A 23,391-nucleotide genomic window follows, 5' to 3' on the forward strand; every position below is an offset into this window, starting at 1 on the left:
AAGCAGCTAAACGCGCCCAGTCAAGTTTGATTGACTTCCCATTGAGAGACACAAGAGCCCGTACATTCCGTTAAAGCTGCCGGGGGAGTCGCCTTCGCGTTGACACGCGGCTGTGGTTTCACGAGGTGAAGTGCGAGCAGATCGTCACTCGTCAAATTCCGACGTTTAACTGAACCCCAACAGTTAATGATGAACTAATGATGAACGACGTACGTCGTTCATCACACATAATTTGAACAAATTCACGTTCAAGTTCTTGATTTACAAAAGTGTTGCGTTTAGTTCAAAGTTCACTGAAAAATGAACGTGTTCAATGAACGCGTTCTTTTGAACTCGTTCATGCACAACACTGCCCATAGAGCATAACACAGTACATACCACATACCAGACCACAACACACACTCACAACCACACATCACCACAGGTAAATACACCATTCCATTACAATCCTATTAAAAACAAAACAAAAATGTTGCAACTGCAATTTTATGGAATACCTCTGGACATATTTATGTATTTCAGAGTTTCAGAGTGATTTAAAAAAAAAAAAGAAAAAAGACTAACACTGTATATTGTTTAAAATATATATGAATAACCCTATGAACAGGAAGCAGAAACCTGTCCATAAGCAAAATGTTGAGGCCATTTAAAGATAATTATTCATTAAAGATATATTAAATTATATAATGTTTAGAATTGTTAATTGCTGTGGGAATGGTGTTAAGTTGTGCACGTTACCCTCATCCCATGTCAAAATGGTTTGGGAGAGGGACCAGTGTACTAATGAACATACAGACCACCAAAAATAAATAACTATTACTTTATTGAAAATATACAAAAAGAATTGTCGACTAACAATAAAACGTTGAGAATATACCTTAAAAGAGGATTCACAAGTTCTTTGGCTCACTGATTTTAAAACCAATTTAAAATCAATACTGATTAACTATGTGGGATGATATTGCTCATAGGCACAAAGGCACAGAGGTCCAGGTGGTGTTCAGGTCCTGCTGCTGACCGTCAACCATGTCTCATCTTTGGGTGTGGACACAAGCTCTGAGCGCACCTCCATCACCTGGCCCTCGATAGCACTGAGCCGGAGTCGACGAACCACAGAACAAAGCAGCACACTGGCTATTGTGTATGCAAACCTGGAGAAAAGTAAAAAAGGAAAAATTCAATTCAAACTACTTTTTTTCTCCTTTGGACAATATAGACTAATTTGTTCAGTGTGTATATTATAGTAAAGCACGTCACATCAATAGTGTAAAGTTACCTGAGCTCAGGGCACGTCCGACTCCCTGAGAATCCCAGCAGACTGAAGGTTTTTCTGGCTGACTCTTCCTCAAACCGATCTGGATTAAACCTTTAACAAAGAAAAACTCCATTTAGTAGTTTGTAATATACAATGTGCAACAAGTTCTAATTTCAAAGGTAGCAACTATAAATGCAAATCTAACTTTTCAAGCTCTAGTCTACACTTGCCATAAACTTATAACACTACAATTCAAAGTACATATTTTTAGTGGTCACGTCAACCTGGGTGTATTTCATAGTTAGGAGCTTAAAGCAACAAGTATGTACATTTCTGGAGGTGGTGCATCACCATATTTCATGTAAAGAGGAAGTTGAAACTGTACTTTTGTAGGTAGAAATGTTTTATGCCATACTGTGGAAGATTATAATCAAAAGAACAACATTTCCATGGAGACAAGCAGGAGGAGCCACTCCTACAGGCCAAATAAGAGTCAGGTTTGTGGAAGTGCAAGCCTGCTCATAGAAAGAAACTGTATTTTTTCACTGTACTAAAATACCCGTTTTTATTTTTTTAAATATTTTGGCCATCTATTAAAATATACGAATCAGAGGGAATTTTTTGGTACACACGATCTAAGTGTAATATTCTTTGCCACTGGAGTAGTGTAAATGAAATTACTGTTGCAAGGAATACCTACAGCTCATTGTCCCCTCATCTAATATTGTATGATATCAGATGCAGAGTACTGTTTTTACCTGTATGGGCTGTTCCATGTGTCCGGATCCTGCATGACCACTCCTAACGCATAGATGACCAGTGTCTGAACAACATCAAGATGTAACGCAACACACATTTACAATAGAATCTCATGTTTTCATAGATCCTTAAATAAAAGAGGGGATAGAAAACCTGATACCTCTTTGGGGATGACATGCTGATCCACTTTACCCTCTACTTCCTGGAGTCGGGCAGCCACAGGGGTCAACATGGCCGTCCTGACTGTCTCATGGAGGACCTGCTGGCAGTATCTATTCAAGGCACAATGCAAAACGAGAATGGGGATTGAACCATTACTGCAGCAGAGGAGCGGGTGACAGCTTTGTATAGTGTATCATAACAAACACAGCTGAGGTAATTTTTTATTGAGATGGTATACTAATGTGCTGAAGTGTTGTTGTGTCCATGTTAGCTAAAGCAGTACTCATATAGCAAGAAACTAAACAAAGCATTCAAAGTAAAGTCTTTCCCCTGACAGACCCTTACAATTCAATAAGAAAATGTGCTTTGAAAATTGTTTGAAAAAAAAAAAATAGTAATGAATTGAATGAAATTAAAGTAATGAAATGAATGAACATGTTTTGTTTAATAGAATACGTACTGTGGTTTTAAACCTAAGAACTTGTAAACTAATTCATACTAAAATTAAGATCAAAACTTTAAACGTATTTGACTAGGTATCGATACTGACAAAATGGCATATAGGACACAGTTGGACTGAATAGTTTTAGAATTATCTTAATCAAAATCAGAACTAGAAGACATGACCAGTATGGAAACAGCTTTTTTACATTTTACATTCAATTGTATTTAATAAAGTAACCATGGTACAGCGATTGGTATCATGGCAATACTAGAATACTAAGATAATAATAAGAAACACAAAATGTTACTCCACATAGAATATCATGATTTTTCTCACTGTGTAGCCCACATTTTCATACAAACAGTGCATATGTGAGGTAAGGTGAATTAATGCTCTTCAAATAATGAAAGTTGTTGTTCAAACCTCACCTTAGCTGGGGGACGTTCTCCAGTGTGATGGGTTCTGATCCTAACACATCCTGAATCTCCTGGTACAGCTTTTCCTGCACCTCCTCTGATGCTGACAAGAAACGAAGAGCCCAGATACACACTGCAAAGAGAATGAATGAATGAAATACACATATAATATTTACATACACACACATATGTGTGTGTATGTATATGTATGTATATGTGTATGTATATATATATATATATATATATACATACATACATATATATACATATATACATACATTCATACATACATATACATACATACATACATACATACATACATATACATATACATACATACATACATATACAGTCCCTGACAAAAGTCTTGTCGCTTATCCATTTTGTAGAAACAAAAGCTTATAACTTGACTTTAAATTAAACGATTGGTTTTAGAAATGCCTCATATGAAAGCTAAAACCCTCCCAAATTATGCTCAATAAACTAAAATAAATTTGCTTCACTGAAAAAAGATTGATCATTTAATGAACACAGAAAGGTCAGATTTTGGCAAGACAAAAGTCTTGTCGCCTTGTCATATGATGCACCCAATCCTAGATTACAGCCTCTCCTGTGGTCAGTTACTGATCAATCAGTTAGTGGGTGTGTATAAAAAGAAGCCCAGCACACCAGACCTTCACATCAACTGCAACTTGACCTCTGACAACATGCCTAAGATCCACCCTGAGACCAAAGCATTAATTATCAAGAGGCTGAAGACCAGATCCACTGCTGTGGTGGTGACACCTTCAATGTGTCTCAGCGTCAAGTACAAAGAATAAGAAAAAGATCTGAAATGACTGGAGATGTTTTTGACAAGCCCAGGTCCGGCAGACCCCACAAGACAACTGCTCTGGAGGACCGTTTGTTGATTCGAAAATCCACGGCCAGCCCCTTTTCCACTGCAGCAGACTCCACCAGGCCTGGTCACCTCAAGTCCCTGTGTCAATCACAACAGTTTGTAGAATTCTGTCTCGAAATGGCCTCCATGGTCGAATCAGTGCACAGAAACCAGCACTAAACAAAAGACAATAAAAAACCGTGTGGCACTTGCCAAGGCCCACAGCCTGCTAAAAGGATGGACACTGGAAAAGTGGCAGAAGGTGGATTTCTCAGATGAATCCTCGGTTGAATTACATCACAGCCGCCGCAAATATTGCAGGAGACCTACTGGAGCCTGCATGGATCCAAGATTCACCCAGAAAACAGTTAAGTTTGTTGGCAGAAAAATCATGGCCTGGGGTTCCATCCAGTATGGGGGTGTGCGAGACATTTGCAGGGTGGAAGGCAATATCAATAACCTAAAATATCAAGACATATTAGCTACCTCTTACATTCCCAACCATAAAAGGGGTCAAATTTTGCAGCAGGATGGTGCTCCATCGCATAATTCTATCTCGACATCAAAGTTTCTCAAGGCGAAGAAGATCAAGGTGCTCCAGGACTGGCCAGCCCAGTCACCAGACATGAACATCATTGAGCATGTCTGGGGTAGAATGAAAGAGGAAGCATGGAAGGCCAAACCAAAGAATCTTGATGAACTCTGGGAGGCATGTAAGACTGCTTTCTTTGCTATTCCTGATGACTTCATCAACAAATTGTATGAATCATTGTGGAACCGCATGGATGTAGTCCTTGAAGCTCATGGAAGTCATACAAGATATTAAATATGGATCTCACAGCACCACTACTTAATTCACTGACGTTATGCAACATATTTTTGTCTTTGAAGTAAATTATTTGTTAAATTTTCTGTAGGCGACAAAACTTTTGTCTTGCCAAAATCTGACCTTTCTGTGTTCATTAAATGATCAATCTTTTTTCAGTGAAGCAAATTTATTTTAGTTTATTGAGCATAATTTGGGAGGGTTTTAGCTTTCATATGAGGCATTTCTAAAACCAATCGTTTAATTTAAAGTCAAGTTATAAGCTTTTGTTTCTACAAAATGGATAAGCGACAAGACTTTTGTCAGGGACTGTATAGCAGCTGCAGCAGCATATAGCATATGCTACTGCACAATGATGAGGAGAGGGAGGCATCACATAACACCGATGCACAGTGGCTGGTGGATGGCTGGAGAGAAGACGACAGACAACAGCAACCTCCCTGAACAGAATCCAGTCACCATCAGACATCAGTGGCAGACAAACTGACAAATGAAAAACTGGACCACACCAGGCCATGACATGATTCATGCAAACTGGCTAAAGAAGCTCACTGCTCTCCACGAGCGCAAATGAACCAGCTGCTAAGGCTGGCTAACTCAAGGGTGTACGATCCTGATCCTGAAGGATCCCTCAAAGGGTGCAGTCCCATCCAACTATTGGCCAATAACTTGTCTCTCCACAACATGGAAGCTCATGTCAGGCATCATTGTGGCTAAGATAAGTGGGCACATGGATCAATACATGAGTGCAGCACAGTGGCAAAAACACCAGGGGAGCCAAGCACCAACTCCTGGTTGGCTGCCTGTGACTGCAGAACCCGCCTGGATTGATTACAAGAAAGCCTAGGACTCAATGCCACACACATGGATCACTGAATGCTTGGAGCTGTACAATATCAACAGGACTCTAAGGGCCTTCATTTCAAGCTTGATGCAGTTGTGGAAAACCACCCTTGAAGCCAATGGGAAGCCACTTGTCAAGTGTCCATCAAATGTGACATTGACATCCCATTCGGGCTTGAGAAATGTAGCAGGATGGTGACAAAGAGAGGGAAGGTAGTCCACACAGAGGGGGTTGCACTTCCAGAGGGAACAATAGCAGATGTTGAGGACAATTACAAGTACCACAAGCGGCTACAGCCAAATACTTGCAAAGAGTGAGGCAAGTCCTAAGAAGCCAGCTCATGGCAAGAGCAAGGCACAGGCAATCAACCTGCAGGAATTGTAAGCTAGCCAAAGGAGGAGATACACACCACAGATGTTAAGACACAAAAGCTCCTGACCAGCAACCCGAGACTGTACGCAAGCTGGAAGGAGGACTAGTGAGTGTGGGAACCACTGTCCAGGATGAAACATCCAAGCTCCTACATGGGGTGTACCACCGGAACATAACTGAAGTGGCTGATATCAAGAAATCTACTTGAGAGGGCTGGTCTGAAGGACACACAGAGGCACTGATCCTGGCTGCCCTGATCCACCAGACAAGACCCACGGTGTAGACTGTGCAAAGAGGCTCCTGAGACAGTCCAGCACATAACTGCAGGTGTGCTGGCAGGGAAAGCATACATGGAGTGACATAACCAAGTGGCGGGTATACATCTGTGCAGAGTACGGGCTGGAGACCCCAGGATCAAGGTGGGAAACACCTCCAAAGGTTGTGGAGAATGACCGATCCTGTGGGACTTCCAGATACAGACTGAGAGGAGGGTGGTGGATAAGAAACAGAGCAGAGCCGTGGTGGTGGACATCGCAATACCAAGAGATGGTAATATCAGGAAAAAGGAACACGAGAAACTAGAGAAATACCAGGGGCTGGAGAGAGCCTGGAAAGTAAAGGCGCCTGTGGTGACTGGAGCACTCGGGGCTGTAACCCCCAAACTGAGAGTGGCTACAACAGATACCGGGAAAAACAAGGGACATCTCAGTCCAGAAAAGTGCAGTACTGGGAACAGCAAAGATACTGCGCAGAACTCTCAAGCTCCCAGGCCTCTGGTAGAGGACCTGACCTGAATGAGGGTGAGAGACCAACCACCGTGGAAGGGGTGAAAAACTTTTTGTATACATACATACATACATACATACATACACACATATACATATATTCATATATACACACACAAAGTATTCAGATGAAAAATTGTACACCAAAGTGGATGACATGAGAGAAGGACTTACAGTTGGCTGTAATCACACAGCCTGCGAGAGTGAAGACCATGCAGTCCTCCATAATCTAAAGATGTAGAAGTAAAGTAATATTATATTATTATTTATATCATATTTATCATTTACAGTAAACAATTGCCTATATATGGCATTTGTGGGTTAAGTCTAACTTACATAAGTTGAATTATTGGCGTGTAGGCCTGTCACAATAATGACTATATCGACTTGTTGTTCAATATATCAAAGAACAAAATTTTTGGGGTACTGGTAAATATTTATCATGTGTACATTTTCTATCCACTACTGGGGAATATTGGTTATTTTTTAGCAATATGATAAGATTTATGCTGTAAAGAAAACTTTTATGACTCACTGCAGATGCAAACTAAGTGTTTCATTCTGCTATTTATTTATTGCAGCTCATGATTTTATAACAATATTCTAGATTTAGAATCATTTTTGTGGTATCTGTGTAAACCTGCTCTTGGGTTATTGCATCAGTGGCATAAATGAGTTTCAAAAATATTGTTTATATTTCTTCAGCAATACATCACAGTTTAAAATTTCTTATCATGACAGGTGCTTCTTCTGACCTGTGCCTCGGACATGTTGGACTGGAGCAGAGTGTCCACAAACGCAGTGTGTCTCCTCTGGGCTCGTCTCTCCTTCACCACAGACATCAGCAGAGCCTCCATCTCTGACAGAGCTAGAGGACAACAGACAGTGAACAAACTGGTAGGATGTATATCTTCTTGGAAATATGGAGATAGATTGATTGTAGATGACTTTGACTCACCTTTCTCATACTGGGCCTTTCTGCTAGAGCTCTTCTCCAGGGACCCATCCAGGTAGCCCTTCCCAATTTCAGACCAGATCTGAAATTGTTCAAGAGAATTGCATCATATTTTGTCATAAAGATAGATTATTATTATTTAACATTTTGGTCATTTTAAACAGCATCTAAAATTACTTAATAATAGGAACAGGCCGATTGTCTTCCACCATATGATTTTTTTTTAAAGCACAAATACAGAGCCATGGGCAGGGATAGGTGATGGGTGCAAATGCAAATTTTGTCAGGACTAACAACACCTCTAATACAGGGCAACACTTTAAACACACATGCACTGAATGTAAAAGTAAGCTAATTATAGTTATGGTTCGAGTACATTCGTTGATGTCTTCGTTGTTATGTCTTCGTGGACCAAAAGCTGTATTTGCATGTGTTCAGTTACAACGAGCCATCACTATAGGGTTACTGTACCACATCATGGCCTCGTCTGAAGGAGATGACCTGTGCGTCGTCTTGGAAACGCTCGCCCAGGCCCAGCTGAGTGACGCTCTTCAGTGCCAGTCCCAGGAGGTGGGCACAGAGCGGGGTGTGCTGCTCCGCGGGCACACAGTTCCACTTAGACACCAACTCATCCACCAACTTAGGGCAAAAACACAGCAAAGGTCAGGGGCTGGGGGATTAAAAGAACTGACTGGGCATCTTTTCAGTGCTTTTTCTAGACTTGAGCGGGTGCCCAGTATACTTCCGGGCAGCTTCATTTGCTAAAATCTGAAACATCACAGTTCATCACTGAATGTACAATCAAAAAAACATCAGAAAAACAAACAATGCTGTAAAATAAGTTAACTTTTTTAGAGAAATTACTTTTAAATAACATGTTGGAAAATGCTTGATTATTCTAATGTGATTAAATTAATTTTCAAACCAATATTCAGTTCACAATGCATATTTTAAACCCTACCCAGATCTATTATATGTGAGACTAAATATAAACAACTAATAAACAAGTAATTGTGCAACCTGGACTATTTTTGTTGTGGTTGTTTATGGCTGTTGGGTGGAATGCTGCTATATGCATTTGCACAGCCTGCTTATGCAAAGAAACAGGCAGTGTTTTACCTTCAGGACCAGTGAGAAGTTGTGTTTTAGGGTGTTGTCGATGGCATTCTCGTACACCTTCTTCCTCATGACGATCTCCGTGGCTCCAGTCCCAGAGCGGTACCCCAGCAAGGACTTGAGCATGGTCTCAAAGGAGTCCGCTGAGACAAACACAACTCATCGGCTCATGTAGGGGGCAGTATAGACCACTTCAAATTTACAGAACTGTTCATTTTGTCAGCTCATTGTCAGTCATTGTCATATTTTTTCTTGACTAAAACTAAATAAAAATACCCCTAATGAATGAAACTCTGACCGAAATAGCTTCCAATGTTCATAAACTAAAACTATGACTAAACGTAGATATTTTTGTTGCCTAAACGTACTAATAGTTTGTTGAATAATAAAATACCATAAATGTCCAAGGAACACATCTGTGCATGGCCCTTTGAACAAATGCAATATAGCTAAAGATACATTATGTAATTTTTCTAGTGAAGGGCTCACCACCTGTTTGTGTCTAGTTTACTGAGATGTTTTGTTTTCCCTAGAATGTTCCACAGTTTAGCACTGAACATATACATTTCCATGGAGACAAGCAAGTAAATGCAGTACAGATCTGTGGAGAGGCGAGTAAGAATGCGTGTATTAAAAGCATTTTTAAGTACAAAAACACATGTAAGATAAGCTATACTAAGATATACTTGATTAATGGATTTAGATAACTAAAACTGTAAATAATTGTTTGACGAAATCTTGATTAAAACAATAATAATAAATACATTTTATTCAAAAAACTAAATTTTAATCTCACTGGAGTGGTTAGGGTTGATGTGTTGCCGTAGCTGCTGCACTGAGCCCAGGCTGACCACAGGTCTCCTGCCGAACCAGAAGGACGCCACCGCCCCATACTCTTCATGAAGGCCCAGGAGGAACTCATGGAGATTGCCTCTGTTCACAATGTCCTGCAGGTTACCATCTCTGATGGGGCAAAGGTCAAAGGGTTAGAAAGATACTGTATGTGCGGGGCAGAGACAAAAGGCCAGAAAGACAGAGGGTGAGAAAGGTATAGGGCAGAGAGACAGTGGGACAAAGATGAGATGAGGGGCCAGAAATGGTCAGGGAGATGGGCAGAGGAAGTGGGTCAGAAAGAGAGGGAAGAAAAACAGAGGGCTAGAGAAAGAGGGGTGGTCAGAGACAATCCAAAATGATGTAGGATTAAAGTAACTGTATTGTTTGTCTTAGGACACTGAGCCTGATAGGCTCATAGATACAGTCTATGGTAGGCTACATACTTTTCATCTGTGGGGTTGAGTCCTGGGATGCCCGAGGCTCTTCTGGAAGACTGAAACACACATACTCTTTACAATACACTTCTAATAAAAGTGATCAGTCTGTCTGTCACACTTTCGTGCAGACAATGTGGGAGCCTCGGTGAGACGCACAGGAAAGCTACAGCTCTCGCCTCTTACCGGGTACAAATAGAGAACTGCGCCGACCAGGATGATGACAAAGGTCACAGCGAAAATGGCGAAGTCCAACATGTCCGTGCGCAAATCCTGGAGCACTTGCGCCCACTTTCCTTCATGAAAAGTGCACTTCTGCTCACAAGTGTTACCCTGAGACCACGTCAACAGAAAAGACACACATCCATGTGATCGGCCAGCCACTGGAAAGGCTCCTGCTGCGGCCAGACCAAAGCAATCCAACCCAGACCCTAAATGTGGGATGTGTTTTTTTTTTTTTTTTTACTTGTAATTAGGGCTATTTATTATTGATAACATTTATCCACAGTATGAAAACTTTACCTTTTAAATGCATGTCAGATAAAGAAATAACTATACAAAATGTTATAATTTTAAAAAATGGGACATCCCTGGTTTGGTTTGGCTGTTAATAAAACTGTGAAATGAGCGCGTAATTAAGGAAAACTGTTCTACACTCGGCACTAATGTGAGTCAGTAGTCACATTTTCTTTGTGTATTGGTCATTTTTAAGCAGCTTTTCTGTATTTTACCTAAACAAATTACAATGTATGCCTCTCCTTACTGAAGGCAGGGATCAAATTGGTCAACAATAGAGACACCTGGGACATTTCTTATATAAAACTGGGACAAATCAGTGGTTTTGGATGAATCTACTGGGACATGGGACACAGGGCTCAAAACTGGGACTGTCACGGGTAAATAGGGACATCCGATCACCCTACATTAGATAAACATATCCCTAGCTTCTATTTTAGCCTACACATACACACTTGGCACTGGGCGTGATTTTGGGTCCCTGGGTCCTCTGTGGCACCCAATGCTCCTGACAGGACAAACGCTGAAGACAAATGCCTGTATAATGTATCCTTGAGCTTTAGTGTGAGTCTTAGAAAACAGTTTTATTCTGCCATAAGGTGAACATAGACAGTTACAGGCAAGGACATTGAAAACATATGAACTATGAACAATAAAAACAAATATACAAGAACAGATTCTAAAAAACTGTGCAAAATTCATAACAAATGCTGAGGTATTGAGTGAACATAAATATATTTAAGCAGTGTGATTTAGGCAGTCATCTCTGACTTCTCCTCTTTGGGCGCTTCTATCCTCATGGACATCAGGAATACTACACACAGACAAGGATCAAGGTTATAAAGGAAAAAGGGAAATGCATATAGAATAAGTTTTATGTCCGTACCCTCAGTGTGGTCTGTGTCAGGCTGTGTGCTGATGAAGACCCAAGACACACCCACCAACAGTGCCACCACCAGGTTGATTGTGACCCAGGGGTGTAGGGTCTGCTGCTCTGTGCCTGTCAGCCTGCAGAGAACCACACATTTCGCATGTCAAACTAAACTCTGCAACAGCAACACTATTTGTCCTGAAGATGGTCAAGATAAATATGAAAAAATAAGTGAAAAAAAGAATATGAAAACTTAAAATGCATGTTTGAGAAATCAGTTATGTATATTTGTAGTAGTTTGTATTTGTATTTATCACTTGTTCCAAAGTTAGTTTTGTGTTGCCAGCTTCATAACCTAGTAGTGAATATATTTACTGTTGGTGTAAGTGCATTTGTTCAGCTGGGTACTCACCACAGAGAGGAGTTGAATGATGTATACAGATTGATGCGGTCACTAGTCATCTGCTGGCTCAGAGACAGGATCAAAGCACAGAAGTACACTGCAGACAGGAGGATCAGAGAAAGGTCAGAGAAGGGTTAGAGCAGCAGGTCAAACAGTGTCTTAGTAAACAGTGACAGTGTGGACTTACAGAAGGAGACCAATGCCACAGGCTCTAGGGTCATCAGCTGTCTCAGGGTCAGTGAGCCTTTGGCCAGATTCACTCTAAAAAGATACACCGACATGACTACAGAAAGTATAGTTCCTATCAATCAAAAAAATTGTGCTTTTGCTCATTAGGAATCATACATATTTGGCCTAGTCTGAGTGATCAAGTGAGGATGTAGATGATGTTGCAGAAGGAGGGGTTATGTGTGAATAGGGCGGGGTTGGTGTTGTGGAAGGACAGATGTCACAGAGGACGAGTCTATGTATTGCAGAAGGTGAGGGTATGCCTGTAGAAAGGGCGAGACTGAGTGGTCAGGTGGGCAGTTACCGGTCGAAGGCGCCCACAGTGCTGAGGACCAGCAGCAGGTAGAGCAGACACTGGCAAGGGTAGGCCAGGCCATGGTACTGCTGCAGTAGGTTGGACAGAGCGGTCAGGTGTGGTCCAGCTAGAACATATACCACCACTATGTGCCACATGGCAAAGCCTGCCAGAAAACCCTGACAGAACAGCCCCAGCGTCCTGCAAACACCAGTTATTATTATTATTACTATATTATTAATAAAACACACACTTGTTAAACTTCTTAAAACATATGGTGTACAGAAGGCAAATGAGACAAAAACAGGGAGGAAACAAGATTACTGTATGTATGTACCACTGTATGACCACAGCATTTACCTGGCATATCAGTAACAGCTCCATCAAGACCAAAAAAGTTGTATAGATCACCTTTAAATTGGCCCTAAAATTGTATTTACAAATAAAGATGGTTGTTTAAAATTTTTTACTAAATATCAAATGAATGGGGCTTATAAAAATGTATGTAAAAATCTAGTGTGTAGTGAAAGTGCTGGAGTTACCTAAAGCCCTGGTGCAGCCGCACAGACACATCTCTTGTGCTCCATACAACCAGAGGCTGCAGGTCCATGTGGTCCAGCTGCTCACTGCCGCGGCTCCCACGGGCCCGCTCTGATGCCTGGAACCGCCCTGGGTCACACACAAAACACTTAATACATAAAGCTGCATCAGATAAAACATACATTAATTCAGTACACTCACTGTTCCTCTCGACAAAGACTTTGGCCACAGGCTGGCTCTGGGTCTGGGGGGCTGTGAACATGAAGTGGGGGTGAGCAGGTGGGCCATCTGTGGTGATGTCATCCTCTTCCACTGTCAGCTCGTCAGGCAGGGGTACCTCTGCGTGTTTGGGTTTCCTGTAAGAGAGACAGCAAAAAGTCAACCCACAATACACCATGTTAACCCAAACTGTGCCAACCCTACGATTCTTACTTCTTTTTCTTTGTTTTTTTGACAACCTCCACTGCCTCAGTGCTCTGCTCGACAGCCTCTGTGTTCACCAGGTCTGCTTGGTAATCTTCTAGGTCTGGAACACAGGCAAGGAGGAGTTCAATTAACTACTCATAAACAAACACTATTGCACTACTGGTTTTAAAGGGACTGTATGTAAGATTTTCATTTTCCTAACTGTGATAGACATGTTCAAATTATATATGCCGTATTTACCAGGCTATTAGTCGCGCTCTTAAACCTCCAACCCCATCAAAAAACTACTGCACGCCCCGCAAGAGCGCTCTATACACGAATCCACTCGGGTGTCCCAGCACGACTTCAGTAAACTACAAAGCGGCACCACCCGCAGCACACGCAAACACACATGGAGAAGACAGCGACCGTGCAGCGAAACACAGCCACACTCATCACTCCACGCCAAGGAGGAATGGAACAGAGGAACGAACCGAAAATGTGACTGCAATGTGCCACTTCTAGCCACAACTGAACAACTGAGCCACTGCAAACATGCCAACAATCCAGCAGTCCCAGACAGCACCCTCCCTACATGCCAGAACTGAACAAAGCCCAGAGTCACCGTGAACACACGACTGAGCCATCTAAGTGTTGTTTTTCATTTAAAGTCCGGTGTGGTTTATTTGTGAAACAGTTCGAAAATAGACCATTTAATGACAGTGCGCCTTATAATCCAGAGCGCCTAATAGCCTGGAAAATACGGTAGTTCTTAGTGGTAACAGTTAAAATGCTGATTTATTCTTAATTACAAAAAGATTGGACATGATGGCCAAGTTGTTTGGTAATTTTGGTTCTCAAGAGGAATATCCGATCAGAAATTAGAATAGAGATTGGATTACAGTTTCAATGCTGAAATCTAACTGGCTTAAAACTAAAAGGACTCTCTCTGATCTGAATGCTCAGTTCCTAAACCCCAATACTTGCAGCCAATCTTTAATCAGTGCTAATGCAGTCTGTGCTGCTCAGTGAATGGATTCTGGAAGTTCTAAGCTTTCACATGAGGCATAGGATGTCCATATACTGAGAATGAGAAAAACTTGTATGTGTCCTCTATCACTATGTATGTGTCCAATATCTCTATACTTTTTCACACTGTAAGAGTTAGGGATGGGCATGATTAATCGATAATTGATCATTAAGAATTTCATCGATTACGTTCATTTTAATCGACAAACCGAATGTAGGTTGCTGTGCGTAGCATGACCAAACAGGGGTCCGTACATGTAGCTCTCTGCACTCAGAAGGAGCGAGCAAACACAAACAGTAGGTCAGCCTGCAGCGTGCCGAAGCACAAATGTGTATTTAACGATGATTGTACAAGAAATTCCACGCTTTCTGTTGCGTTCGGGACAAGTGGGAGTCCTTGTGCACAGTGTACAAAGCAGGAACATATGTTTCGGTCTCCAGTGGGAAAAAGCCTTTCCAGGTGATAGTCGCGCAATGTCGATGACGAGTCCCAACCTCCTACCCCCCATACAGTGTCCTGGTTTTGACAAACGCAAATCTGGTCACACTAACCTGTATTCTACTGAATCATGTCTTTTAATCCGACAGAAATTGACCGCATCAGCGACACGAGCTGTATTTTTATCTTCGCTGAGTTTATGCAAATTAGCGATGCGGTTTTAAGTTTCATTTCTGTGAGAGTTGCGCAAAAATGAATTAAACACGTTATAATGTCAAACAGCTGATGTGGCTCTAGAGTCGTTACGGTTTATATGTCGTAAAGTTGAATTTATTTATGCAGATTAGTAGTGCAGATAGTAATAATAATGATGATCATTTTAATATAAAAACGTTAATGATTAATCGATAATCGATCGTTAATTCTTCCGACGATCGATTAAGAAAATTTCATCGAATGCCCATCCCTAGTAAGAGTACAGTTTCATATCTAGAGTCATAAAAATAGTTTGGTATGTCAAAGCCAAGCCTGCTTTTTGCAATTGAAATGATAGACTTACGCCAGCAGCTTTTGAAATTGTGATGTGATCTAATGTGTGTTTACATGTTAATGCAGCCTTAATGTTACCTATGGTGGCTGCCTTCTTCTTCTTCCTCCTACTCTTCTGTGGGGCTGGGTCAGGGTGGGAATCTGAGGGAAGGTGCTCCCCAGGATCAGACAGCTGTGAACTGGACACACCTCGCATCTCAACGGCCCCATCTGTAACATTAGCTGTACAAATTACAATAATGCATTCAGACAACATAATAAATGATCATTTTTAAGCAGAACAATTTTTAGTAGTTAGTGGCATGTCATTACCATCGGTATCCACTGTGAATTGCTTTCTCAATTTCTTCTTTTTGCGCTTGGGTGCTTCTCCTGTAAGTACAAGTACACATAAAACCTTTTTCATGGCGATAAGACTGATGAGCCATTCCAAATGAACTTACCAACAGAATCTTCACTGTAGAGACAACATGTGCCAACAGAAAAGCAAAAGAGAAAAAGTTAGTATTTAGAAGATAATTTGCAATAATATATCGACAATAAACCAACCTGGGCATGGTAGGAAGAGTTCTCTGTCCTCTCTGGGAAAAAAACCACACCAATCAGTTTTACTTTAACTAAAACAAATAAACAGGTTTAACATAATTTAGTATGGCTATATTTAGTGACAAATAACTTACAATCTTTCTAGCCATGTTCCGGTGAGAAAGTAGTGACCGACTACTAGTAAGAGTGAGGAAAGCTACAAATAGCCTGATAAATCCTAGTCTAAACGCGTGCACCACTCATCTAAGACCTAAGATTAGCCAGGCTCTGTGACTCAATGAGCCAAGTGACAACAGTAGGGTCTAATGTTTTTAATAAACTATTCTGTGGTGGTGCGTAGAAGACGGTAAATCCTTTTGTAGACCCTTAGGCAGTGTTTAATGACATCACATTTAGTGGTGGAAGTTGCCACTGACTCTGAATGTCAGATTACAGATGTTTTAGTTTTAGTCTGGTTTATGGTTTGCGCCCGTGTAATTTAAACTTTTTAAAAGGTTAATGAGATAGTGGCTGATGACTAGTTAGGAGTTTGGCAGTGGTTCATATTTTAGCCTCAATGAATGACTGAAGTGAAAAGAGTGAAATACTGACCTGTGGAAGAGGAGGGAGCTCTCTGGGACGCATTTTCTGTGGATAAACCAAGCAAAACTAAATCCAAATGACTAATCGCTAATTACTACAGACATTGGAAGGATGTTTAATTGGCCTCCTATATGCTTTAATCAAACGTTGAAATTAACCATCATAAGCAATAATTATAAAAACAGATGAGATTCATTTATTCACACTGCTAGCGGTGAAGCTAGCTGAACCGTTACCCCGTTGTTAACCGGATGTTTACAAAAGAAGTGACGTCATACTCCAGGCATGAAAAGTTTCCGGTCAGTGTGGTTAACTCGAAGCTAAAGCTAAGCTTCATAAAAATGTTTAAACAAGGCCAAAGACTGAGAGCTCTGGTGAATGAGCGGCTGAGTGCGGCTGCAGAAGAGATCTTTGTGCTGTTTGAGAGAACGATAGCGGAATATGAGGAGGAACTGCGCAACTCCAAAGAGGAGAACCAGAGGAAACAGGGAGCCCTGGACTCGGTTCTTAGCCCGAGGGTCCTGCTGCCCAAAGCGACTCTGCACACTCCCTCTCCTGACCCCGGACTGATGAATGAGAGGACAGGGAGTCCACAGGTTAAAGAAGAGGCAGAGGAACAGAACGTGAAGCAGGAGAAAGAGCAGTTCCCAGAGTAAGGATCAAACATTTAAACACATCTAACTTTTAACGGGAATAACAGTGTGTGGGGCTCATCATGCAGAACGGAGCCCGTGGAGACATATGTGGTTTAAACTTTCAAGTTCAGTAATTAGAAACGTGATGTTGCCTGGTGTGGCACAGGCAGAGCTCCTGGGGCCAGGCCTGGGACTGGGGTCAGAATGTGAGGAAGGGAACAGGGCTGTTTTCCAATTCTAGGGGGATTGTACTCCTCAACCTCCCCAGTAAGGTCTATTTCAGTGCATTGTTGAGGAGATAGGCTAACTTCAGACTCAGGACGGGCAGTGTGGTTTTCGTGTTGGACACGATGCCTGCTTTATGCTCCCCATCAGGGATAGAGGGTACATGGAAGTCGTCCAGTCAGTCCACATGTGTTTTGTGGACCTAAAAAAGATGTGTCACTGTGTCCCTTGCGGGGTCTGGGTCCCTTTGCTCCAGGCTGTCCAGTCACTGTATGGACACAACAGGAGCTGTGTTCGCGTTGCCAGCAGTAAGTCAGTGCATTTATCCCCAGGGCTGCCCTTTGGGACTATTTCAGTTCATTGTTTTTGTGGACAGAAATACTACGCGCAGTCAGGGGCTAGAGTGGGTCCGGTATGGGGACCTCACAGTGTCATTTCTGCTGTTTTCAGATGATGGTGTCCTGATGGCCCCAGTGAACCAGGACTTGCAACATGCACTTGCAATGCAACAACAACGACACCTTCAACATTGACAGGCAGATCAGTGCAACGTCTGTATTGATGCAGTCACTGTATTGGACCGTTGTGGTGAAGAGGGAGCTGAGTCTTAAGACAAAGCTCTTGATTTAATGGTCAATCTACGTTCCTTCCCTCACCTATGGTCATGAACTTTGGGTAATGACCAAAAGGACAAGATTAGATGCAAAATGAGTTTGAATCTGGGAGTAGAGCCGGTGCTCCTCCATGTTGAGAAACCAGCGATGTGGCTCGGACAACATCTGTTCCGGATGCCCTCTCAACATCTCCTTGAGGAGGTGAGCAACGCATGTCCCACCAGGACAGACTATGTCTTTTGGCTGATGTCTGGACGTCCCTGCTCAGACTGCTACCTCTGCGACCCAGTCCCTGATAAAGTAGAAGAAATGAATGGATGCTTAATGTTGCTTTAATATATGTACATTTTCTAACTGAGTAATTGGGATGCATTTTCAGATGTGTTCCAGAGTCCAGTGGTCTCTATACGAAGCCGGAAGAGTTCTCACTGCTGCAACAAACTGATCACCGAGAGGAAACCCAGGGAGAGCCACATTTACACTCAGAGTCTGACGGAGATACGGAGCACTCCCGTGACACTGATGAAGACTGGAGCGCTACATTCAGCTATTCAGCTGCACAGATGGACACAGAGGATGATGGAGACCATTTCAACAAAGTCCAGATCAGAGCCAGAAACACAAGTGAACAAAACTCAGGTCCATCCCCCAAATACAATTCTGCACCAGAGACCAGCACCACTATGAATTATGGAACAGCTAAAGGAGTAGAGGAGAGGAAACACCAGTGCTCTGTTTGTAAAAAGAGATTTAAGACAAAACAGAGTTTTCAAAGACACCTTAGAATTCACACAGGAGAAAGACCTTACAGCTGTTCAGTGTGTAAGAATGTATTTACCCAGTCATCTACTTACCATGCACATATGAGAATACACACGGGAGAGAAACCATTCAGCTGTTCATTTTGTAAAAAGACATTTGCCCGAAACACAAGTCTAGTTGCACACAGAAGAATTCACACAGGGGAGCGGCCTTATAGCTGTCCATTTTGTGAGAGAGCTTTTTTCACCAGTTCTGACAGAGATAAACATCAGAGAATACACACGGGGGAAAAACCTTACAGCTGTTCAACCTGCAACAAAACCTTTGCTTTAAAGGGTACTCTGCAAGGCCATATTAAAACCCATACAGCAGAGCGACCTTACAGATGTTCTGTTTGTAAGCAAGAATATGCAGATGAGTCAGCACTCAAAAAGCACATACAGACACACTTAGCTGAGAGACCTTACAGCTGTTCAGTGTGTAAGAAAGAATTTACCCAATCATCTACTTACCAGACACATATGAGGATACACACAGGGGAGAAACCATTCAGCTGTTCAGTTTGTATGAAAACATTTGCTCGAAACACAAGTCTTGTTATACACAGAAGGACTCATACAGGGGAGCGGCCTTACAGCTGTCCATTGTGTGAGAAAGCATTTCTCACCAGCTCTGATCTAGATAGACACAAGAGAATACACACTGGAGAAAAACCTTACAGCTGTTTGATCTGTGACAAACCCTTTACTACAAAGGATGCTCTGAAAAGCCACATGAAAACACACACAGGAGTGACCTTACAGTTGTGCAGTCTGTAAGAAAGACTGTAAACAAAGTGCTCACCTTAGTGGACATATGACAATAATAGGAAATAAGCTTCAGTGGAATAGAATGCGGTTCAAATATGAACTCCACCAACAAAAGGAATACAATAGGACTCTAATAATAATACATCAATAGGAAAAAAATATGTTAGAATATGTTAAGACACTACATACAGCTATTAGGAGTGTTCCAGGAATTTCATCTGATGTTTTGTTTGAAAATTCACAAACTAGGAATTGACTCATATGGTGCAACATAAAACAATTAATAAATGCTAGTGAATATTTGCTACGACTAATTATAGTGAGAAGGTTCAGTTGTGATCTGCCCTGCTCACCCCAAGTAGCCTACATACAGGTCCAGCAGAGAAATGTTTTTTGTAAATCATTCACTTTTGTGTTTCTTTTATTTACAGAGCTCAGTGATTTGTGACCAAGATTTAAATAAAATAATAAATTATAATGGTCTAAGGGAAGAAAAGCCGCATTATGAAGTTACGATTAGACCGGGACTAGACCGTGATTAGACCGGGACTAGACCGGGACCAGACCGGGACTAGACCGTGATTGGACCAGGACTAGACCGGGACTAGACCGTGATTAGACCAGGACCAGACCGGTATTAGACCAGGACTAGACCGGGACTGATCCAGTGTCATTAGCGGAGTATAAATATATATACGCCCCAGTCGTCGACCCGATCTCCTCCGCTGATGTTTTATGTCATAAAAACACTCTCTCAGTCTGGTCTGACATTGTTTCGGGAAAAGACCGGGACCGGGCTCTTGTTTCCAGGGCAACGGACGCGCGTCAAGTATTTTTGTCCCGTTCGTCCACGGCGTCAAAGACGCGCGTCGGGGGCGTCTAAACTCAAATGCAAAGACTCCAAATAGAGGCGTCAAGGCGTTTTTTGACGCTTTGGTGTGAACGGCCCTTAAGACAGTAAAAAAAAATCTAAATAAAAAAATAAAAAAGCATGTTCCCCGAGGTCAAACGCGCCCCCCTTGACGCGCCCCACTATTTGAGAAGCACTGCTCTAGGGTGACCAGACGTCCTTATTTACCTGGGACAGTCTCAGTTTGAGCCCTGTGTCCCCTGTCCCAGCAGATTTATCCAAAACCACTGATATATCCCAGTTTTATACAAGAAATGTCCCAGGTCTCCCTATTTTGGACCAATTTGATCCCTGTCAACAGTAAAGAGAGGCATAAACTGTCATTTGTTTTAGGTAACATACAGAAAACCTGCTTATAAATGACAAAAACACAAAGAAAATATGACACATTAGTGGCGGTGCATAACAATTTTCCTTAATTACACACTGTTTCACAATTATATTATTACCAACCAACCTAAACCTAGGATGTCCCAGTTTTTTATTTTGAAAATATGGTCACCCTAGATTACTCAGTGTGACTGGACCAACTCTATATAATCTAATTAATTACAGGCTTTGTAATGAATTTATCTCAATTAATCGCATACCAATATTTTCCTTACTCATCTACTCATTTTCTTCCTGAAGCCTTCATATGTTGGAGTTTGGGCTGCTGACACCTCTTGTTTGTACTCGAACCAGAACTGATAGAATGCGTTAATATTTTTAATGCATTATCTTTTTTGTAATTAATTAATCGTAATTAACCCCACCCGTAATTTAAATTTATCCCTTTAAATTAGAGCTTTGAAACTGCCCCTTTTATATGTGAATGTTTTTATTTACTGTTGTGTTTTTATGCATTTATTTTATTTTCATGTGCACTGTATACTTTTACAAGGTACTGTTTTTGTTTGTATCTGAAAATAATAAATACTAATAATACATTTGAGACCGCTGTCGGCGACGCCGTAGCCGGATGTTTACAAGGGAAGTGACGCCATCCTCTACTAGGCAAAAAAGTTTTCCGGTCACTGTGGTTCGACGACGGCAAATCTAAAAACTGCACTGAAAATGTCTAAACAAGGCCAAAGACTGAGAGCTCTGGTGAATGAGCGGCTGAGTGCAGCTGCGGAGGAGATCTTTGCGCTGTTTGAGAGAACAATAGCGGAATATGAGGAGGAATTGCGCCGCTCCAAAGAGGAGAACCAGAGGAAACAATCTAAGTCCCCGGACTCGGGTCTGAGCCCGAGCGTCCTGCAGCTCAGAGCAAGTCTCCACACTCCCTCTCCCGGCCCTGGATTAAAGCATGAGAGTCTATGGATTCCACAGGTTAAAGAGGAGTGTATCAAGCAGGAGGAAGAGCAGCAGCCAGTGTAAGGATCACACATTTAAACACAGAACTGCAATAACTGTGTGTTTAAGCACCACAGATGCAATTGGTGGTTCTCAGATTTTAGAATGTGATTATCCTTCCAGATGTGGGGCAAAGGACAGTTTTTCCTATTGATTTCATTGTTTTGACATGAAATATTAGAGGTAAATTCCCAAATATGGAACCTGATCATTTATATTACTGTCTAGACCAGGGGTGTCCAAACTTTATTCATCAAGGGCCACATATCTAAACACAGATGAAGCAGAGGGCCGATTGAGGGCCGTAGACTGGGGCTCAGTACAGGGAAATAATTGAAATATGTGCATGTTTAACATGTTTGAATGAGCCATCAGTCTTTATTCATGCTAAGATCCTTAAAACCACAAAATAAATATTAAATATGAGCTTTATCAAGGTAGATTTTCAAAAAACTTGCAGTAAAAAAAAATATTTAAATGATGCAAGGTAATTTGGGCCAATTCACCTGGAAGCTTGAGGGCCAAGAAAAATTAGTCTGTGGCCCCCGGGCCATAGTTTGGACATGCCTGGTCTAGACCCAAGACCTGCTATCTTACAACAAATCTGCAGTTGAACAATATTAATTTTAGGTGCCCCCCAATATGTTGCTTAATATGTTTATAATATATGTACTGTATTTTCCAGGCTTGTTCCAGAGTCCAGTGTTGCATACATGGAAAGAGAACAGTCCTCACTGCTTGTACAAACTGAACAGAGAGAGGAAATCCAGGGAGAGGACATCACCTCAGAGCTACATTTATACTCAGAGACTGAAGGAGATACAGAGCACTCCACTGACACTGGTGAAGACTGGAGAGCTGCATTCAGCCATTCAGCTGCACAGATGGACACAGAGGCTGATGGAGACCACTGCAACCAAGTCCAGATCAGATCCGGAAGCACAACTCCACAAAACTCCGATCCATCCCCCAAATACAATTCTGCACCAGAGACCAGCACCACTATGAACTATGGAACAGCTGAGGGAGTAGAAGAGAAGAAACACCAGTGCTCTGTTTGTAAAAAGAGATTTAGGGAAAAGCATCAGCTTAACAGACACCATCGAATTCACACAGGAGAAAAGCCATTCAGCTGTACGATTTGTAAGAAAACTTTTTCCCAAAACACAAGTCTAATTGCCCACAGACGAACTCACACGGGAGAGCGGCCTTACAACTGTCCATTCTGTGAGAAAGCATTTCTTTCCAGTTCTGACCGAGATAAACATCAAAGAATACACACTGGGGAAAAACCTTATAGCTGTTCAACCTGTGACAAAACCTTTGCCTTAAAGGGGAATCTGAACGCCCACATGAAAACGCACAGAGAGGAGCGACCTTACAGCTGTTCAGTCTGTAAAAAAGTGTACACATATGCATCTGCACTCAAGAGGCACTTAAAGAAACATGCAGCTGTTCAGTGTGTTAGACAGGGTTTAAACGATGCTCTCATGCCAGTGCATTTATGAAAACACTCAGCAACACTGTTTTTGTTCTAGGAATATCATTGTTTTTGAAATTCTAGTTTTTCAATATTTTTATAAATTAAAATTTTTTATAAACTTAAACAACT

General features: G+C 41.7%; 3 protein-coding genes across 5 annotated transcripts; 1 reads left to right on the forward strand and 2 right to left on the reverse strand.

Annotated features, from left to right (window-relative positions):
- Positions 1 to 806: 806 nt before the first annotated feature.
- LOC110175614 (cytochrome P450 20A1) lies at positions 807 to 10,478 on the reverse strand. The gene is made up of 13 exons (XM_055165799.1): positions 10,270 to 10,478; positions 10,093 to 10,142; positions 9,612 to 9,778; positions 8,819 to 8,958; positions 8,171 to 8,338; positions 7,703 to 7,781; positions 7,500 to 7,612; positions 6,919 to 6,973; positions 3,050 to 3,170; positions 2,175 to 2,286; positions 2,014 to 2,078; positions 1,277 to 1,366; positions 807 to 1,151 (listed from the first exon to the last, which is right to left on the reverse strand). The coding sequence occupies exons 1-13, from the start codon at positions 10,339 to 10,341 to the stop codon at positions 1,001 to 1,003; spliced, it is 1,383 nt and encodes a 460-aa protein (XP_055021774.1). The 5' UTR covers positions 10,342 to 10,478; the 3' UTR covers positions 807 to 1,000.
- Positions 10,479 to 11,141: 663 nt separating this feature from the next.
- On the reverse strand, positions 11,142 to 16,782 carry LOC110175644 (transmembrane protein 237B-like). 3 transcript variants are annotated; one of them, XM_020941851.2, is made up of 13 exons: positions 16,496 to 16,782; positions 15,908 to 15,939; positions 15,802 to 15,815; positions 15,671 to 15,730; positions 15,437 to 15,568; positions 13,369 to 13,462; positions 13,138 to 13,292; positions 12,939 to 13,065; positions 12,406 to 12,597; positions 12,061 to 12,134; positions 11,883 to 11,970; positions 11,486 to 11,607; positions 11,142 to 11,413 (listed from the first exon to the last, which is right to left on the reverse strand). In XM_020941851.2, the coding sequence occupies exons 1-13, from the start codon at positions 16,526 to 16,528 to the stop codon at positions 11,352 to 11,354; spliced, it is 1,185 nt and encodes a 394-aa protein (XP_020797510.1). In that variant the 5' UTR covers positions 16,529 to 16,782; the 3' UTR covers positions 11,142 to 11,351. The 3 variants fall into 3 exon arrangements, with proteins under 3 accessions (XP_020797510.1, XP_055022428.1, XP_055022434.1); XM_055166453.1 differs by having other exon boundaries at positions 15,437 to 15,580; XM_055166459.1 differs by lacking the exon at positions 11,142 to 11,413 and adding an exon at positions 12,757 to 12,820 and having other exon boundaries at positions 15,437 to 15,580.
- Positions 16,658 to 23,389, forward strand: LOC110175616 (zinc finger protein 271-like). The gene is made up of 5 exons (XM_020941820.2): positions 16,658 to 17,138; positions 18,340 to 19,536; positions 21,072 to 21,108; positions 21,438 to 21,799; positions 22,465 to 23,389. The coding sequence occupies exons 1-5, from the start codon at positions 16,738 to 16,740 to the stop codon at positions 23,285 to 23,287; spliced, it is 2,820 nt and encodes a 939-aa protein (XP_020797479.2). The 5' UTR covers positions 16,658 to 16,737; the 3' UTR covers positions 23,288 to 23,389.
- Positions 23,390 to 23,391: the final 2 nt, after the last annotated feature.

The sequence above is a fragment of the Boleophthalmus pectinirostris genome, unplaced genomic scaffold (genome assembly GCF_026225935.1).
Source record: "Boleophthalmus pectinirostris isolate CB_2022bp ecotype Guang Dong unplaced genomic scaffold, ASM2622593v1 HiC_scaffold_11, whole genome shotgun sequence".
Taxonomy (NCBI): Eukaryota; Metazoa; Chordata; class Actinopteri; order Gobiiformes; family Gobiidae; genus Boleophthalmus; species Boleophthalmus pectinirostris.

Excerpts from the sequence above, each read along its gene's own strand:
- LOC110175614 (XM_055165799.1), bottom strand. The coding sequence starts at position 10,341 with ATGTTGGACTTCGCCATTTTCGCTGTGACCTTTGTCATCATCCTGGTC. Across the intron at positions 6,974-7,499 it reads CCAACATGTCCGAGGCACAG|ATTATGGAGGACTGCATGGT; the intron begins GTCAGAAGAAGC and ends CTACATCTTTAG. Across the intron at positions 2,287-3,049 it reads GAGAACGTCCCCCAGCTAAG|ATACTGCCAGCAGGTCCTCC; the intron begins GTGAGGTTTGAA and ends TGCCTTGAATAG.
- LOC110175616 (XM_020941820.2), top strand. The coding sequence starts at position 16,738 with ATGTTTACAAAAGAAGTGACGTCATACTCCAGGCATGAAAAGTTTCCG. Across the intron at positions 17,139-18,339 it reads GAGAAAGAGCAGTTCCCAGA|ATGTGTTCCAGAGTCCAGTG; the intron begins GTAAGGATCAAA and ends ATGCATTTTCAG. Across the intron at positions 19,537-21,071 it reads ACCTTACAGTTGTGCAGTCT|CCTTCATATGTTGGAGTTTG; the intron begins GTAAGAAAGACT and ends TTCTTCCTGAAG.
- LOC110175644 (XM_055166453.1), bottom strand. The coding sequence starts at position 16,528 with ATGCGTCCCAGAGAGCTCCCTCCTCTTCCACAG. Across the intron at positions 15,581-15,670 it reads ATTCACAGTGGATACCGATG|CTAATGTTACAGATGGGGCC; the intron begins GTAATGACATGC and ends TAATTTGTACAG. Across the intron at positions 12,598-12,938 it reads CGGCTGCACCAGGGCTTTAG|GACGCTGGGGCTGTTCTGTC; the intron begins GTAACTCCAGCA and ends TGGTGTTTGCAG.